This window comes from Macrotis lagotis, chromosome 1, assembly GCF_037893015.1.
Source record: "Macrotis lagotis isolate mMagLag1 chromosome 1, bilby.v1.9.chrom.fasta, whole genome shotgun sequence".
Lineage (NCBI taxonomy): Eukaryota > Metazoa > Chordata > Mammalia > Peramelemorphia > Peramelidae > Macrotis > Macrotis lagotis.
The window spans coordinates 599,709,519-599,727,088 of NC_133658.1; the positions used below are offsets into that span (position 1 = coordinate 599,709,519).

At 37.2% G+C, this 17,570-nt stretch overlaps 1 protein-coding gene across 1 annotated transcript in view; it reads right to left on the reverse strand.

The window, feature by feature from the left end:
• The window catches only part of MYO7B (myosin VIIB), a 152,651-nt gene that overhangs the window by 92,354 nt on the left and 42,727 nt on the right, over positions 1–17,570 (reverse strand). The window contains exons 6-14 of the mRNA XM_074214928.1: positions 15,473–15,594; positions 14,064–14,206; positions 11,701–11,814; positions 10,454–10,607; positions 8,819–8,895; positions 6,424–6,543; positions 3,658–3,800; positions 2,802–3,012; positions 1,864–1,999 (exon numbers count right to left, since the gene is read on the reverse strand). Of these exons, the coding sequence (XP_074071029.1) occupies positions 1,864–1,999; positions 2,802–3,012; positions 3,658–3,800; positions 6,424–6,543; positions 8,819–8,895; positions 10,454–10,607; positions 11,701–11,814; positions 14,064–14,206; positions 15,473–15,594 (1,220 nt within the window). The remainder of the gene's footprint in view (positions 1–1,863; positions 2,000–2,801; positions 3,013–3,657; positions 3,801–6,423; positions 6,544–8,818; positions 8,896–10,453; positions 10,608–11,700; positions 11,815–14,063; positions 14,207–15,472; positions 15,595–17,570) is intronic.

Consider the following 17,570-nt stretch of genomic DNA (forward strand, 5'->3'; position numbering starts at 1 on the left):
AGCTGGTAATTGTATTACTAGGTCAAAACATTTTTAGTTTTATTTAAATACCTCTTGCACTTGGTTTACCTAATCAAATCCTAATATATGTCTCTCTCAGAAATCTGGAACAAGGGGTGGCTAGGTGGCACAGTGGATAGAGCACCAGCCTTGGAGTCAGGAGTACCTGGGTTCAAATCTGACTTCAGACACTTAATTACCTAGGCGTGTGGCCTTGGGCAAGCCACTTAACCCCATTGCCTTGAAAAATCTTAAAAAAAAAAAGAAATCTGGAACAAGAGTTACATGGAAGAAACTCTGTACTCCTGTATCCAGAGAAACCTTAGGACTGTCAGAATTGACAGATTAGTCCAGGGGTGTCAATGTCAAATATAAATTTATCTCTGCCAGCCACATATTGATTTAGAAAACCACCAATTCACCCTATACATGTTATATTTTTACTTATTTTGTTCAATTTTTCCAAATTTCATTTTAACCTATTTTTTACTACATTTGGGAGTTTTTTAGGCCAACAACCAGGAATATGATGCCTCTACTAGCTAGTCTACATTGGGACAGTGATAATTGTAAAGTTTTCTCCAACATCAAGTTTGAATTAACCTTTGTGCAATTTCTACCTGTTTCTTTGTCCTTTGGAACCAAAGAGAAGTCTTACCACCCTTCCACATGACAGTCTTTAAAAGATTTGAACACAGTCATCCAGGACCTTTAATTAATATCCCTTTTCCTTTTGCTTGACCAATTCTCCAATTACAACAATGCATTAACTACCCAAATTTCTCAGTTTCCTAATCCAGGTCAAAGAATATTTAGCTGTGTTTTAGCTAGGTACTGTCTAGGGGCTAAGAATACAAAGAAGATCCAATACCCACCCCCCCAAGCCTCATCAAATCCAAAACAAATCCTATAACATTTCCCTTCATTTCTCCAATTTAAATCCTATGAACTATTCTTCTTCTTTATAAAGATGTCCATAAATTGTCCCACTATTAATCCAAATCATCCCTAATTCCTCATTTTTCTAAATGAAATGATATACAGACAATCCTGGAACTCTAACCTTGGGTCCAGCTGTCTTTGTTGGCTAGTGAATTAAACTCAACCAGCTCATTAAATTTACTTGGCATTAGAGCACCAGCTAAATTGTGCACCTCAGTTATCATGTCCTCCCTTATTTTCCACCCCATGCTCTTGCTCTGGGCTCAGCAATTAAATAAATACAATTCAGTAGTTTCTTCCTGAGGTTAGAGCCACTGCTATCTAGAAAATCTGTGTAAAATTTTTTTGGCTCTCCCTTTGTACCAGAGAAAAAATTTGAATTATTATGGCATTAAAAGATAAAATATGTTGAAATTAAACAATATTATACATATATTTTATGTACTTAATATTTTCTAAATTTTTTCTCTGTCACCTGCTGGACTTCACATGTTGCCTGTGAAATACCTCCAAATTCCCATTTAATTTCTTATGCTAACCCACAATATATAGAAACCGCCATGGGGAAAGTCACAAAGTGGAAGGGATAACTGTACTACCATGTGAACTGATTATTCTGTAAACAACTCACTTTTTCTATGATTCCCTAGACATCTCCTTCCTAGGCTACTCTTCCCACAAATGTATTTTCTCTTGCTATTAGGAACTAAACTCTTTAAGTAGGGGCAGGGACTATCTTGCTTATTTATATTTTTATCTCTAGCATTTATCCCAGTGTCTGGCAAATGTTAAGTATTCAACCAATTCTTCTTAGTCAATCAACTCATTCATTTGTTCATTAATTCATTCCTCCCATTCCTCTTCCCTTCCCATCCTAATCCCTACCTTAGCTACCAGTATAAAGAGACTGATGACACTCACCATCAGCCTGATAATGAACCAAACCAGCAAAATGAAAGATGCCAAATTTCAGTTCATGAATGTTCTTGGGTGCCACATATATTTTGTTGTTGCTGTGGAGATGGTTCATTTTTTGTAACAGGGTGGCATCTGTGCCCTGGAAGAAGCATACAAAACCAGGAAATTGGGGTTATGATAACTAATCATTAGGGGCTAGGTATACCACTCATTGTGACTAGTGAACTTAGTAATTCCCTGGGGCAATAGCAACTAAGATTTGGAAAGTATATCAGACCTAAAAAAAAATCACAGAGACCAGCTATTCCATTCTTTTCATTTTAGGGATGAGAAAACTCAGGCCCAGAGAAACTGTGATTCTGATTTGAGGTCATGCAATGAGTCAGTAACAGAGCTAGTCTAAAATACAGTCCTCATGACTCAAAGCCCATTGTCTTCATTACTGCCCTCATAGAATAGCAAAGTTTCTATTCCTAACCTAAAGAATAATTCCTCTACAACATCCCCAGTAAGTGGTCATCTAGCTTCTTCTTGAAAACTTTCAGTGAGTGGGAACCAACTACTTCCTGAGGCATTCCCAAAGCCAAAGAAGATAAGGAAAATGATTGCTTTGGTCATATTCCCCCAAATCCCACTTATGACAGAGTAACTAATAAACCACCCCAGACTGTCTTCTGAAAGTTCTGGTCATAACCACATCTGAATGGGAGACATAAATCACTAAGCCATCTCAGGATCTGACTTAATTCTTTGAGACTTAAAGTCCACTAATGATTTCGTGATTTCAGGAGGAAGAATGTCTTCCTACAATTACTTGATGAACTTTTTGTAACTGTAGGTTCATAGAGATCCCTTAAAAGAGGTTATTTTGAGGGTGATAAAGAAGAATGATCCCAAAGCTGAGAGTGAGTGGATGACTCAGTGACAGAAGGGACAATCACCTTAGGGAATTTGCTCTCTTCATCCAATAATGAGATGATGTTCATTGGTTTGAGAGCTAGTAGGTCCAACGTGGGCCGATTGTCATTGAAATGGATGTAGTTCCAGGAGATGTTCTCCACATGGTACTCTTCCTGCTCCATTGTGAACACGTGGCGGACGAAGAATTGTTGGAGATGTTCATTGGCAAAGTTGATGCATAGTTGCTCAAAGCTGTGAGGGCAATCCCAGTCAGATCATTAGTCCTGCCTTTTAGGATTTTACTTCAGTTTTTCCCCAATTTTTTTTTTTTGTAGCTTGCCAGAGTGCCACTATCTGGATATCATGAAGATCAGTTATTATGGTCCACCCTGTTCAACTATCCATGCATCCAACTGTCTGTCCATCCATATTTTTTCATCCCTATACATATCATATACACACAAATACATATTTAAACACACATGGCTCATCATATTCATATTATAATATTTCACATATATTATATCAAAGCTAAATTTCCCTTTTTGAAACTCCTATTCACTGTACTTAGGTTTGGCTACTGGGGCCAAGCAGAATAAATTTAGTCCCTCTTCCATGTTATACACTTCATTTTCATGAAGAAAGTTATCATTTCCCCAACTAAATTTTCTCTTTACCACTCTAAACATCCCCAGTTCCTTCAAATGGTCTTCATTTGGAAGCTGCTCAAGGCCCTTTACCATCCAGATTGCTCTTCTCTGGATCCCTTCCTACCTTATTCAGGAAGGAAAGTCACTTCCTAAGACCACTGTAGATAAGAGCAACTAATCCAACTGGCTCTCTTTATTTTCTCATCACCTCTATCAATTCGTTAGAAATAAATTGGGACCATCCTACCTGTTTGAATGAAAGTTTTCAAAGCCAAATATATCCAAGAGACCAATGGATCTGCGCACATTCTGAGGGTCTTGGGAGGGTTCCTTGAAGATGGCAGCATTGATCTTGTTGACTATCCATAGGAAGAGATGTCCATAGATTCCCTGGAAATAAGGTGGTGAGCAATAGAGACACTGAAGTAAAATGAGTATTAAATTGATAAAGCCACTTTCTATAATCTGTCTTGTGTACAAGTTGGAACCTGACATGGTGTCAGTAAATCATGGAGCTACAGATTTTATTTTAATCAGCTAATTAGCAATATTTCCTGATTACTTGTGATCAAATACAATAACATGTAAATAGCTTTGCAAACAAACTCTAAAGCATTGCATAATGTTAGCAACTATAATTAATTATTATTATTAATCAGAACTTTGCTAAGTTCTATGCAGTGTACAAATAGATGAACCATGACTATAAATAATGAAGATTGAGTTTTAATTTTTTAAAAAGTAAACATATCCATATTTTTAAGGTAGTTATACTGAGGATATATGTGTAGTGTGGTGTGTAATAGTGTGATGTATGATATGAGGTATATGTTTATGTTTGTGTGTGTGTATGTGTATGTATGAAAGAGCTCTCTCCCTCTTGGGAGGGAGGGAGGGAGGGAGAGAGAGGGAGAGAGAGAGAGAGAGAGAGAGAGAGAGAGAGAGAGAGAGAGAGAGAGAGAGAGAGAAAGATCTAGGCTTCTCAGGCAAGATGACCATCTTCTGGGTAAAGGATCAGTCTATTAAATAGGATTCTGGCAAGAATCTTGTTGGCAAAGCCTAAGAGAGACTTCTCTTCTCCACTACCATGATTGTCATAGGAAAACCTATTTACTTTTCCTTTATAGAGATGAACAATAGAGATGTCAGTTTTTGTATGAGCAGTGGACCCCTGCCTTATGAATCACTGCTGGAATAGAATTAGACCTAGGCTCATTGCCACACAAGAAGACCCTAATGGCATTCAAAGCCTTTTCTTCATTTGGGAGTTTGGCTAGAGAAGAATTACCTTAAATTTGAAATATAAAGTCAATGGTTTCAGCATTGGTTAATGATGGCCTGTTAAGAATATTATAAAAGTGTTCAGTCTATCTTTCCAGGATCACATCCTTATCACTAATCAATGTGGCTCTATCAGTGCTGAGTAGTTGAAATGCCCCATAGATCTTTGGTCCACAAATAGCCTTCAGGGCATCATAAAAGCACTTTGGATTGTTCCTGTCATCACAAAACTGAATATTGTAATGACTGATCAATATAATGATCCATGACAGTTACAAAGAACTTATAATGGAAAAATATTATCCAGCTCCAGAGAGAGAGAACTGATGGGCTCTTAGATTGAAACATTTTTCACTTTATTTTTCTTGCCTTTTTATTGTAATATGGCTAATATTAAAATGTTCTGTATGACTTCACATGTATAGTGAGCATCATATTGCTTGACTTCTCAATAGGTGGGGAAGAGGCTGTAGAAAGAAAGAAAATTTGAGACTCAAAATTATTAAGATGAATATTAAAAAATTAAGAGAAACCATTTGGAACAAGGTTAAAATTTACTACTTATAATGAATTTGAATATCAGAATAAAAAAATGAATAAAAGATGGAGAAAAAATGAATACATTTTCATTCATTCATATAATCAAAAACTAAGGGTAATGAAGAATGGAATAGTTATGATAAGCTTAATGTAGAGGATAGGACTCAAATTGTACCTTGAAGATGAAATATATAATAATTATAATAATATCATCTATATAAGGTAGATGATATTAATACCTCCATTTTATAAATGAGCAAACTTAGATTGATAGAAGTTAGGTGACTTGTCCAGGGTCACACAGTTAGTTAGTGTCTGAGGAAGGATTTTAACTCAGATTTGCTTGACTTCAAATCACTATTCTAAATTCCAGATGGAGAAAATTGCATGTGCAAAAGCATAAGGAGGAATGAGTATGGCATATTTGAGACATACTGATTTGACCTAAGCAAAGTGTGTGTTCAAACACTTAAGAGTAGAAAGTTCTGAGTAGAGAAAGATAAAGTTGGATCAGTCAGATTATAGATTTCCTTAAGAGGAGTGAAATATATTTGGAGAAGGGATTGAGATAGGGAAGAATGACAAGAAAAGAGAAATGAAAAAAAAAGGTAGAGGGGGTGTTGTTATGAAGGGGTGAACACCTTAGGACATTGTACTCCATGAGATATTATAAAAGAGTGGTGAGAGAGTCATATCAAAGGAGATCATTAAAAGTTCAGTGTGAAATGTATTGAGGAGCAAGAAAATTTCTAATCATATTGCTGGGATATGAAAACAGTTGGAGTTATATAAGGATAGAAGTTTTATGCGGGAAGTTATGAGAAATGATATTAGGAGGGAAAAGGAAAGTCCAGGGGAGTATTTGAGAAAATCCAATGTAAGGGAGTATTGTTGAAGTAAAAATGACAAAACGGATACTATTCTCAGTCATTCTGATGAAGTGGAGGTCAAAATTTTCCAAATGGAGAAGGTCAGGGTAAAGGAAGACTTTAGAATATATGAAATGGACCTAAGAATGTGGCACTAGGGAAGAGGAAAAATGATTCGAATACCTTCTGGCCCTTTTCAGTTACTTGAAGGACAAATTAATAGCAGAAGAGGTTATTTTCATTGCCCTGAAACTTGTTAAAAGAGCAAAAGGACTAGATATTCTCAGCAAAGGGATAAGAGAAGGATAGGTAAGAATTTCTACCTTGACAAAAGCATCTCGCCGGTCACTGGCCTGGAGGATGTTCAGAGGTCGGGAGACACCTTCCCCTCGGATGATTATGTAGTGAGTGGTGAGACAGGTCTGGAGCTGGATATCTTTCACCTGTATAAACACCAACAGAGTATCAGGGGATCATCCTCTAATGAAAAAAAAAAGTGATTCTCTCTGAATAGAGATGTGGTTACTGAGCCACTGCGTAGGCAAGAATTCGAGAGCTGATTTTATTATGCCCGATCAACAAGAGTTGATTAAGTGCTTATTATATCCTAGGTAGGTACTGTGCTAAGAGATAGGGATTAAAAAAAAAATAGAAAAAATAGTCCTTGCCCTTAAGGTGTTTACATTCTAATGGTGGAAATGACATGTGAATAAATAGGCATTACAAGCTACATAGAGAATAGATAGAAAGTAATCTTAGAGGAAAGAAAATCACATTTATCAGGTTCCTACTATATCAGACACTGTTATTTTATTGAGACTTTCAATGACTTTAGAAGATAGGTACTATTATCATCCTGATTTTACATTTGAGGAAATTGAAGCAGACAGAGATTAATTTGCCTCGAGTCTAATGCTGGATTTGATCTCAGATCTTCCTGACTGCAGGCCCAGCACTCTAGCCACTGCATCACCCAGCTGCCTCTAAAAGTAGGCAATAGCAGCTGGGGAAGGGAGGGACCAGAAAAAACTTCCTTTGGTGGCTGTATTTAAGCTGAAGTTTTATGGTTTTTTTTGACAGTGGGGTTAAGTGACTTGCCCAAGGTCACACAACTAGGCCATTATTTAGTGACTGAGGTCAAATTTGAACTCAGGTCCTCCTGATTCCAGGGCCAGTGTTATATCTACTGCACCATCTATCTGGCCTTAAGCTGAGTTTTTAAGGATTCTAAGTTGAATTTTTTTCTGAGGCAATTGGGATTAAGTGGCCCACAACTGTGAAATAATAGAACAAATTTGTACCACAAAATATGACCAATATAAAAAAATCAGTGAAGAGAGGAAGATAAAATGATGCAGAGTAAAGAAAGTAGAGCCAAAAGGATTCATACCCAATGACCACAAATATGTACTTAAAGATAAAACTCCAGAAGACATCAGAACTCATTTCAAATAAAATGAATAACAAGAGTTCCAAACTGCCAATGTTGAAGCAAATTAGTCTCCCTTTCTGTAACAATATGAAAACTGCAAAGGTAGAAAATAGCATATACTGTCAGTTGTAGTCCCCATTATTAAATGGTTTCACTTAACTATTTTTGGTATAGGGAGAAGAGTAGTTAGAAAGTACAGATGGATCAAAATGAATACATTCCTATAAAACACTTGTGTTAAAAATAAATAAATAAAATGCACTGCTTCAAAATGCACAAATCATTTGTTACACATTATTAGACATTAATTCCTTAGCATTTATTACTTTTTTTTACCTAGGATAAACCTGAAGGGGTGGGACATCCAAGTCAGGGAATTTATATGCCCAATCATAGATCATTAGGCCTGAAAAGGACCTCAAAGACCCATCTAGTTCAACCCTGCCATTTTACAGATGAGGAAACTGAGTAACCAGGAGATGAGTTGCCTTGACTAAGGTCATACAGCTAGTAAATGGTAAAGCTTACATTAGAACTCAGATCATCTAACTTCACGTTCTATAGTCTTTTTTCCTAATTTTTTTAAAAAAGAAATTAGTGGATAGTGCAATGGATAGATTTCTAGGTCTGGAGTCAGGAAGACCTAAATTCAAATCCAGTCTCAGATTACTAGCTGTGTGACCCTGAGCAAATCAATAAACCTGCCTCAGTTTCTTCAACTACAAAATAGGGATAATAATATCACCTACATCCTAGGGTTATTGTGAGACTCAAACAAGATAATAATTACTAAATACTTAGAACAGTTATTGGTACATTGCTGGTGTTTAATAAATAGCTGTTATTATTATTGCTATTATACCACTATACTACAGCTCTTCTCAAGATTACCAAAGTATTGGAGCAGGAGTGAGGAGCAGTTTCGATGTGGGAGCAGGACAGGTCCAGAACATGAAATAATGTACTAAACATCACTATGATGGAAACATGGGCATCTAGGAGGCACTGGAAAAATGTCTCAAGGTGAAGGACATGAACAGGAAAAGGGAAGCATGAACAACGGCATGGGAAGAACATCAATGATGAATTTTAACAACTTCATCATTTTGCTAAAATCCAGTTCTGTTGACTCAAGTTCTTGCTCACTCTTGCTACTTGAAGACCAGAGCTATTCCTAGAATAGGAAGTCAGGGTAGGTCAGTGCAGGAGCTGGAGAAGAGAAGTGGAAAGCAAGTAGGGACCTGGATCATGGGCACATTCTCATAAAAATGGATGCCAGAACTTACCTCTAATAACTTAACTGCAGCCCGAAAGTGTAGGGTCTCCATAACATCAGAGCAGTCCAGATTGTCAGAAATAGCAGCTAGAAGTCAGAAATAATAAATATCTGTGAGAAAAGTTGGCCTAGAGAAGGAGGCTTCTTACTCTGATTGCTGAGGGGACCAGGAACCTGCCCCCAAGGTATTCTCCCACTGACCTAAAATCTCAGTGGTGACGATTATTTTGCTTAAAAAAGCAAAGACCCCTGGGAAGGGTAGCATATTTAGATATTAGTAGCTGCTGGAACTTTAATTGTGAATTAGTTTAATAGATTTCTTTTCCTCTATAATGCCTTTCTTCCATTGAGATTAAGGAATGACAGAGATATTTGCAATGGAAAGGTAATATTTTAGAACATTGAAGAAGGACAAAGTCTGAGGTAACCTGGGCAGTCAAAGGACAGAATGAAGACATTGGTATCTTGGGTTGGTATTGGGTGAGGTTAATTTTGAGTGTATCAGAATGAAAAACAGAAGGTGAGGGGATGGAAGTTCCCTTGTAGTTCTCAAGCTTTTTAGTTTCAAGACCCCATTACATTGTTTAAAATTACTAAGGACTCTGAAGAGCTTTTTTTTCCTTTTTTTTTCCTTTTTTTTTTGTTTTTTGTTTTTTTTTCTGAAGAGCTTTTTATTGTGTAAGTTTTATCTATTGGTATTTACTATTTTAGAAATTCAAATTGATAAAAATAAAATATTTAATTCATAAAACTAAAATAAACTTATACGTTAATAAAATAACATTTTAATGAAAATATATTTTAAAACAAAAAATTAGTAAAATAACATTTTTCCATATTTTTGCAAATATCCACCATAGAGCATAAAAGAAGGATGTTTCTGTAATTCAATCTATTATGCATAATATATTATTTTGGTCTAAGTATATAGAAACAAACCAGGTTCACACAGATAATGTGGTTGCAAAAAGGAGTGTTGTGATAGGTAAATAACATTTTAGAATATGCAAATAGTTTTGACCTTACAGACCCCCTAAAATGTTCTCGGGGTTCATGTGGGTCCATGGACCCCATTTGAGAATTTCTGGATTAGAGCTCCTGCCACAGATCAGAACTGCCTAGGAAGATTAAAAGATGTGCTAAGAGCAAACCAATCCTACCATTCAGAAGGGATTATATGCTATGGGACCATCTCTGGAATTTCATTAACTAGAAGTCACAGTGTCTGTAAAAGGTTGTGTCCAACTCTTTGTGATAGCCATTTAGGATTTTCTGAGCAAAGATACTAGAGTGGTTTGCCATTTCCTTTTCCATTTCATATTACAGATGAGGAAACTGAGGCACAGGTACAGAGGATAGAGTGTCAAGCCTGGAGTCAGGAAGACTAGCCTCACATACTAGCTATGTGACTGGGCAAGTTGCTTAGTCCTACTTACTTCAGTTTCCTTATCTGTAAAATGAGCTGGAGAAGGTAATCAAGTTCAATCTCTCATTTTAAGGAAAACCAGGCACTGAGAGGTTACGGGGTTGTCCAAAACCACACAGATAGTGAGTGTCTAAGTTAAGATTTACACTCAGGTCTGCCTGACTCTAGATCTAGTGCTCTATGCACTATGCCATTAGATTTAAGAAGATCCAGACTTACCTGAAAACTCCACATTCCCCAGGTGAAGAATAGATGCCAACAATTTGCTAATATCCCAGTTTTCAGAATCAGAGAACATAAGAACCTTCATAGCAGAGCGAAGGGAGGCATAATCCTTGACATCATTGCGACCCTCACAATATGTGCATTGTCCCTAGGGATTCGAGAGAACATGTTGAATGATCCTTGAATGACCATCATGGTCCTCCCCCTTCCTGTGACACTGATTTATAGATAACAATACAAAGTCATCTCAATAATAAAATTACTTTCAGCTTAGCAAGAATTTAGCAAGGAACAGATGGATATCATACACTCTGTGTGATAGGTCAACAGAGCTTGGGGTAAGGCACCTTAGGGGAAGGGAGGAGCAAAAGGAAGGAGGAGGAGAAGGAGAAGAGATGATGATGATGATGATGATGATGATGGTGATTCATTGTGTGTCCTCAGGAAAGGCATTATCATCCCTGGAGCTATTTACTTTCAAGTCAAATGGAAGTGATTATCCTTCCTTTTTTAGTAGTGTTGTGAGGATACAATGATATAACATTTGAAAATACTTTTATAAGTTTCAAGTTCTATGCACATTTAAATTAGCATTTAAGAAATATAAATGGTAGAGAATGAGAGAAAAACATCCTTGGTTATTGTCTTAGGAGTCAGGGCTCAGAGGCATAATCTATTTCTTCATTTGAGAAAATCAGTTTAAAATACATTTAGGGACAAACTGCCTGAAGCAGGTTTTCAAACTGTGCTGATGAAGGAAAACCCCATGGCATGGCATGGAACCCAAGGCACTACCAGGATGGGGGATGTTAGGGGGTTAGAATAGAAGATGTTCATTTGCCAGATAATGGCCTTCTGAGATCTCCCTCATTATTCTTGCTAATTAAGTATCAAACTGTTGTTTCTAGGCTATCCAAGGACTTCAGTTTTTTAGTCCCTCTAAATATTAGTACCCTGGGTCAAAGTCCCACCCTTTTGTAGCTTTGTCTGACTCATTTCTTGCTGGTGGCTTTTAACTACTTTGTGATAATTAATCCACAGCAGATCCAAAAGAGTTAAGAGTCCTTCATTTTTTGAATGGTCTTTTATATTTGACATCATAATGCCTCAAAGACATCTTCTTTCTATGTAGGCTATACCCTTTAGAAACCTGGAAAAGAGGTGAAGGGAATGATGGGAGTGATAGAGAGATAAGGGAGAGATGGGGATGATGGAAAGAGCTAGGGAATAGCATTACTTACCATGGTGAGGTAGTTGTATTCTGAAACTGTCCCCAAACTCAGTAGCTTCTTTTGCTCCTCATTCATCCCCATTAACATGCAGTAAAAGATATGGTAGTTCCTCTCTTCCGGGGCCTGGGAGGAAGAAAATGCCACAGAGAGATAATTTATCAGTAGAACATAAGTGGTACCCATGAAGTCACAAAAATATTTTTAATTTTAATTTTCAACTGACAAGAATTTATTTTTCTCTCCCTCCTACCATTCCCTAATAACAAAATCTTTGTAATAAATCTACATGGTAGGGAGCGGCTAGGTGGCATAGTGGATAAAGCACCGGCCTTGGAGTCAGGAGTACCTGGGTTCAAATCTGGTCTCAGACACTTAATAATTACCGAGCTGTGTGGCCTTGGGCAAGCCACTTAACCCCATTTGCCTTGCAAAAAAAAAAAACAAAACCTAATAAATAAATAAATAAATGAATGAATGAATGAATGAATGAATGAATGAATCTACATGGTCAAGCCAAACAAATTCCTGCATTCCAAAAAATGTCCATCTCATTCTGCTCCCTGAGTCCATTCCCTCTCTGACATGAGGTGGGTGGCAAGCTTCATCAGTCTTCTGGAGTACTGGTTGCCTATTGCATAGATCAGAGCTGTTAGTTCTGTTAATTCAAATTCTGTTTTACAGTTATTTTTGGGGGATAATTTGCACAAATGTAAAGAGAAGACTGCCACCTTGGTGCAGCCCTATGGTCTATCTAGCAGGAGAACCTACCTCCTTGGCAAGTGATCATTCAAGAGAAGTTTTGGTTGTCTTATCTGACACTGATCTCAAAATTTAGGTACATGATCCAAAATTGTAACATAACTTTTTAAATAATAGATTCTGGACCAGGGCTGGTAGTGTATATTTGTAATTAATCCCTGTTATTAGGGGAGGTTGAAATAACTTGACTTCAGGAGTTCTGAGCTGAGTAGGATTAAGGTTGATCAGGGAGTCATGCCAAATCTGGCATCAATGTAATGAACTGGTAAGGGGGTAAGGTTGATGGCAGGCTTTTAAGACAGGGCAAACCAATCCAGGTAGGAAATGGAATAGATTAAAGGTTCCATTGTTGAACAGTAGTAGGAATGGGCTGAACAGTCACTGTATTTCCAATCTGGGCAAGATAAGAAGACAAAGTAACAAAAAAGAGGGAGGGAAGGAAGGAAGGAAGGAAGGAAGGAAGGAAGGAAGGAAGGAAGGAAGGAAGGAAGGAAGGGAGGAAGGAAGGAAGGAAGGAAAAAGAAATAAGTACACAAAGAGGAGAAAGGAAGGAAAGAAGAAAGAAAAGAAAGAGAAAAAGAAAATAAATACCAATCTACATTCTGGGTCTTTCATAGAATCAAAGAATCGGGCAGCTAGGTGGCGCAGTGGATAAAGCACCAGTCCTGGAGTCAGGAGTACCTGGGTTCAAATCCAGTCTCAGACACTTAATAATTACCTAGCTGTGTGTCCTTGGGCAAGCCACTTAAGCCCATTTGCCTTGCAAAAAAAAAAAAATCTTAAAAAAAACCCCAAAAAACATAGAATCAAAGAATCATTGAAGTAGAGTTGACTTCCATTGAGTTGGACTCATTTATGAACAAGAATTTCTTCTACAATTTAATAGGACAAATCTAATCCTTGTTCCACATGACAATCCTTTAAATACTTGAGTATAGTTCTCATGTTTCTTTCTAATTTGTCTCATCCTGAAGTTTTTTCCATTTCCTTCAAACTTCTCATAAGGCATGATTTTGAGGTCCTTGATCTATGTATATGGAGGGAACACTCACATCTGTTCACTGAAATAAAGGAGTAAAGACATTCCTGCCTGGGACAGTTAATAACTAACTTTCTAGTCTCAGCTAACATATGAGCAGACACTACAGTGGTTTATCTGGTTAGTATCTAAATGAGTATTGTCATTAAACTAAGCCCTGTGTCATTTGTGTAACATAATACAAGCTTTGGAAATTTCCATTCTTGGAATCTTTGTTTCAACCCAAACACACCATAAAACTATTATCTGGTATGTGGAATAGAATTTTCTGACATTCAAAATATGTGAGTTTATAAAAGTGTATCTGACTTGAGTAGTATGCCTCAGACAGCTGCCTACCTTGCCTACAGTTAGTTTTGATTTTGGCATAAGACAAATTAGTTTTGGCTCAGGGAGAAAAGAGGAAAAGAGCTGGAACAAGGATTGTCATTTAGGAGGGGAGGTCTAGATGAATCAGGGCATGAATGACAAGGTAATAATGGTACTAGAAAGAAGATGTGGAAGAACATTGAAGACAAATCACAGTTCCGTTCCCACTTCACTGAAGACCTCCTCTGATGTGCAATGGCCTTACCTGCCGGCAGACCCGGGACTTCTCCAGAAGGAAATGTTCTATTTGGGCTCCTTCAATCACTCCAGTTTTGTTGAAGTGGATTTCAATATATTTCCCAAAGCGGCTTGAGTTGTCATTTCGAATTGTCTTGGCATTGCCAAAGGCTGAGAAAGAAAGTGGTGCCAGGAAAGGTCAGGAAAGGAGAAGAGGCATGATTTATTATCCATTAGTCAGATTGGCACAATAAGTTCTCAACAGGATAGGAGATAGAATAGAAGAGGGAGTGTTGAGACTGGAGTGTCAAATATGATCTTAGAATTGCATGCCATTCCTTCCCAAGGACAGAAATGAGTAATTGTGGGGTCCACATTTATCCCTTCTGATCTTGGTGGAGGCTAGGTTGCCCAATGGTTAAAGCATGAGATTTAGGAGACCTGAGTTTGAATCTTGCCTCAGACTTGTTAACTGTGTAATCCGGGGCAAATCACTTAACCCATGTCTCAATTTTGACATCTGAAAAATAGAATAATAATAGTACCTACCTCCCAGGATTGTTGAATGGTTCAACTGGGTTAACATATGTAAATTGCTTTGTAAGCTTAAAACACTATTTAAGTACTAGCTATTATTATTATTATTATTATTATCATCATTATTATCATTATCATCATCAAAAGGTAGCATCAGGATAAGCAAGGGGATCTACCCAGTAAATTTTAACCATATGGTTGGTGGATTTATAACAAAAAAATTCTAAGAATAAAGAATAAAAAGCTCTTCCTATATCCACCTAGTATTTCTCTTTCCCCCTTGGAATTTCTGAGATCATTCAAATATATAATATTTTATATGTACATTCAGGAGCAGATTTTGGACCACTGAGAAATCCTCAAGGACTACAAGTAGACCACACACCACACTGTGCCAACAACATTGCTTCAGCAATAAGGGGGAAGCAATTCTAAATCCAAGGGCTCTTAAGTAAGGGTCCAATGAGACTGGTCTGCTTGCTTGTCCTCACACCTGACTCTTGTCTCCTGTCTCCACACTTTCCCCTGGCTGTCTCCCATGCCTGAGTGCTCTCCCTTCTCACTGCTACCACTTCCTAGAATTTGCCATTTCATTCAAAATTTGATTTTTACCACCATCTTCCACATGAAACCTGACCCAGCTCCCAGTGCTCACCCCATATTAACTTGTATTTATTTTGTTTATATTTCCATGTTTTTTTCTCCTCTCTTTCCCCTACACAAAAAGATCCTTGAGAGCAGGAGCAATTTCATTTTTATCTTTTTTTTTCCCCCAGCACCTATTGCATTGCCTGATAGTACATAGTGGCTGGTTAGTCAATATTTGTTGATTGATTTATTGGAGAAGGGATGGTCAAAGGAGAGACCCTCCTTCTAAAGAAGGACTTGTGACCCACCTACCTTCCAGAATGGGATTGGCTTCCAGGACCTGCTGCTCAATCGAAGAATGCTGACCGCTAACAATGGCTAAGAATTGAAGTATTAATTTAGTTGTCTCTGTCTTCCCAGCTCCAGATTCCCCACTGGAAAGAACCAAAATTCAGACACAAAGTAAGTCATACAGGCTCATGGGATTTAAAGCTTGGAGGAATCCTGTATTCTAAACTTTCATTTTGCAACTGGGGGAAAAAAAAGATATGAAGTCATGTTTCATCTTTTCAGAAGCCTGATATTTGTTTCACACTTAGTAGACACTTAATAAATGCTTGTTAACTGACTGATAATACTAATTTATAGAGAACTTTTATGGTGGTCAAATAACTTTTCTATTCATTAGAGCAACAGAATGTGAGATCTTGAAGGGACCTTGAAGATTAATGTCCCTGGATTTTAGGTTTCCATTTGTAAAATGAACTAGATGATCTGCGTTTCTTCTTGCTCCTGTTATCCATGACCCTGAGGTCAATCAGGAGAGCATACATTTTGACCCACCAATACTACTACTAGATTTGTATCCCAAAGCTATCAAAGAAAAAAAGAGGAAAGAACTATATCTAAAAAAAAATCTATAGGAGCTCTTTTTGTGGTACCAATGAATTGGAAACTGAAGGGATGCTCTTCAGTTGGGGGATGGTTGAAAAAGTTGAGGCTTATGATTATAATAGAGTACTATTTTGCTACAGGAAATGATGAGAAGGGTGATTCCAGGAAAAAATATATGGCAAGACCTATATGAATTAATGCAAAGTGAAATGAGAGAACTGGGAGGTCATTGTGTATAATCACAGCAGTGTTGTAATAATGATGATAAACTATGAAAGATTTGACTACTCTGATCAATACAATTATCCAGGACAATTTCAAAGAACTCATGATGAAAAAATGCTATCCATTTCCAGAGAGAAAACTGATGAACTTTGAATTGAAGTTATTTGGCTAACATGGAAATGTTTTGCATGATTTCATATGAATAATTGCTATCATTTTGCTTACCTTCTTAGTGGATAGGGAGTGCAATGGGAGGGAGGGAATTTGGAACTCAAAATTTAAAAAGAAAAGAATGTTAAAAATAAACGATAAATTTATTTTTAAAATGAAAAAGGAAAGTATGCTGTTAAAAGACCTAGGAATGTTTAGATTGGAAAAGAAAAGACTTAGTGGGGACACCAAGCTTGTTGTGCAATATTTAGTGTACTATATCACCTGGGAAAAAGAATGAATTTTATTTTACTTGGACTGGAAGGCAAAACTGGTATATTACTGAGAGACAGTTTTACCTCTATATAATTCAATTCAATAAGCATTTATTAAGCACTAATTATGTGCCACTTTCCTAAGCCTGCCCTCAAGGAGCTTACAATCTAATGCAAGAAAATATATACAAAGAAAGCTATGTACAGGACAAAGAGGAATTAATTAAAAGATAGAAAGCACTGGCATTAAGAGGGGTTAGGGAAGGTTTTCTGAAGAAGATGGGATTTTAGATGGGCCTTAAAGGAAATCAGGGAAGTCGGTAGTTGGAGCAGAGGAGGGAGGCAGGAGGGCATGGGGTCAGCCAGAAAGAATGCCCAGAGCTGAGATGGAGTATCTTGTTCATGGAATAGCCTGGAGGCCAGTGTCATTGGATTGAAGAGAATGTGGCAAAAGGATCTACCTCTAAAGATAGACTTCTTCATTCTTAGAGGTCTTTAAATATAGACTCTTTGTTAGGAATGGTATAGAGGCAGAAATATGCTGGTAAATGTTTAACAATCATTAATCTGATGGGGAGATTTTAATCTGTATCATTAAAATTTTCAACATTGCTTTCTTAGGTCTAGAAACAATCAACAAAATAATAAACAATTTGCTGAATTCCAAGATGTCAGTCCTCTCATTGAAAATTTAACATTTGCCTCTGCAAGGTGGTAGGAACTGGCCACCCATGTAGAAGGGTCTTCTGTTCTGCATTAAAACAGATAACTTCTGAGATTACTTCTGATTGGATACACAAGATCAAAGGAATCAAAGAATTTTAGAACTGAAAGGGTTGCTCATCTATAACCAGTCTCCTTATTGA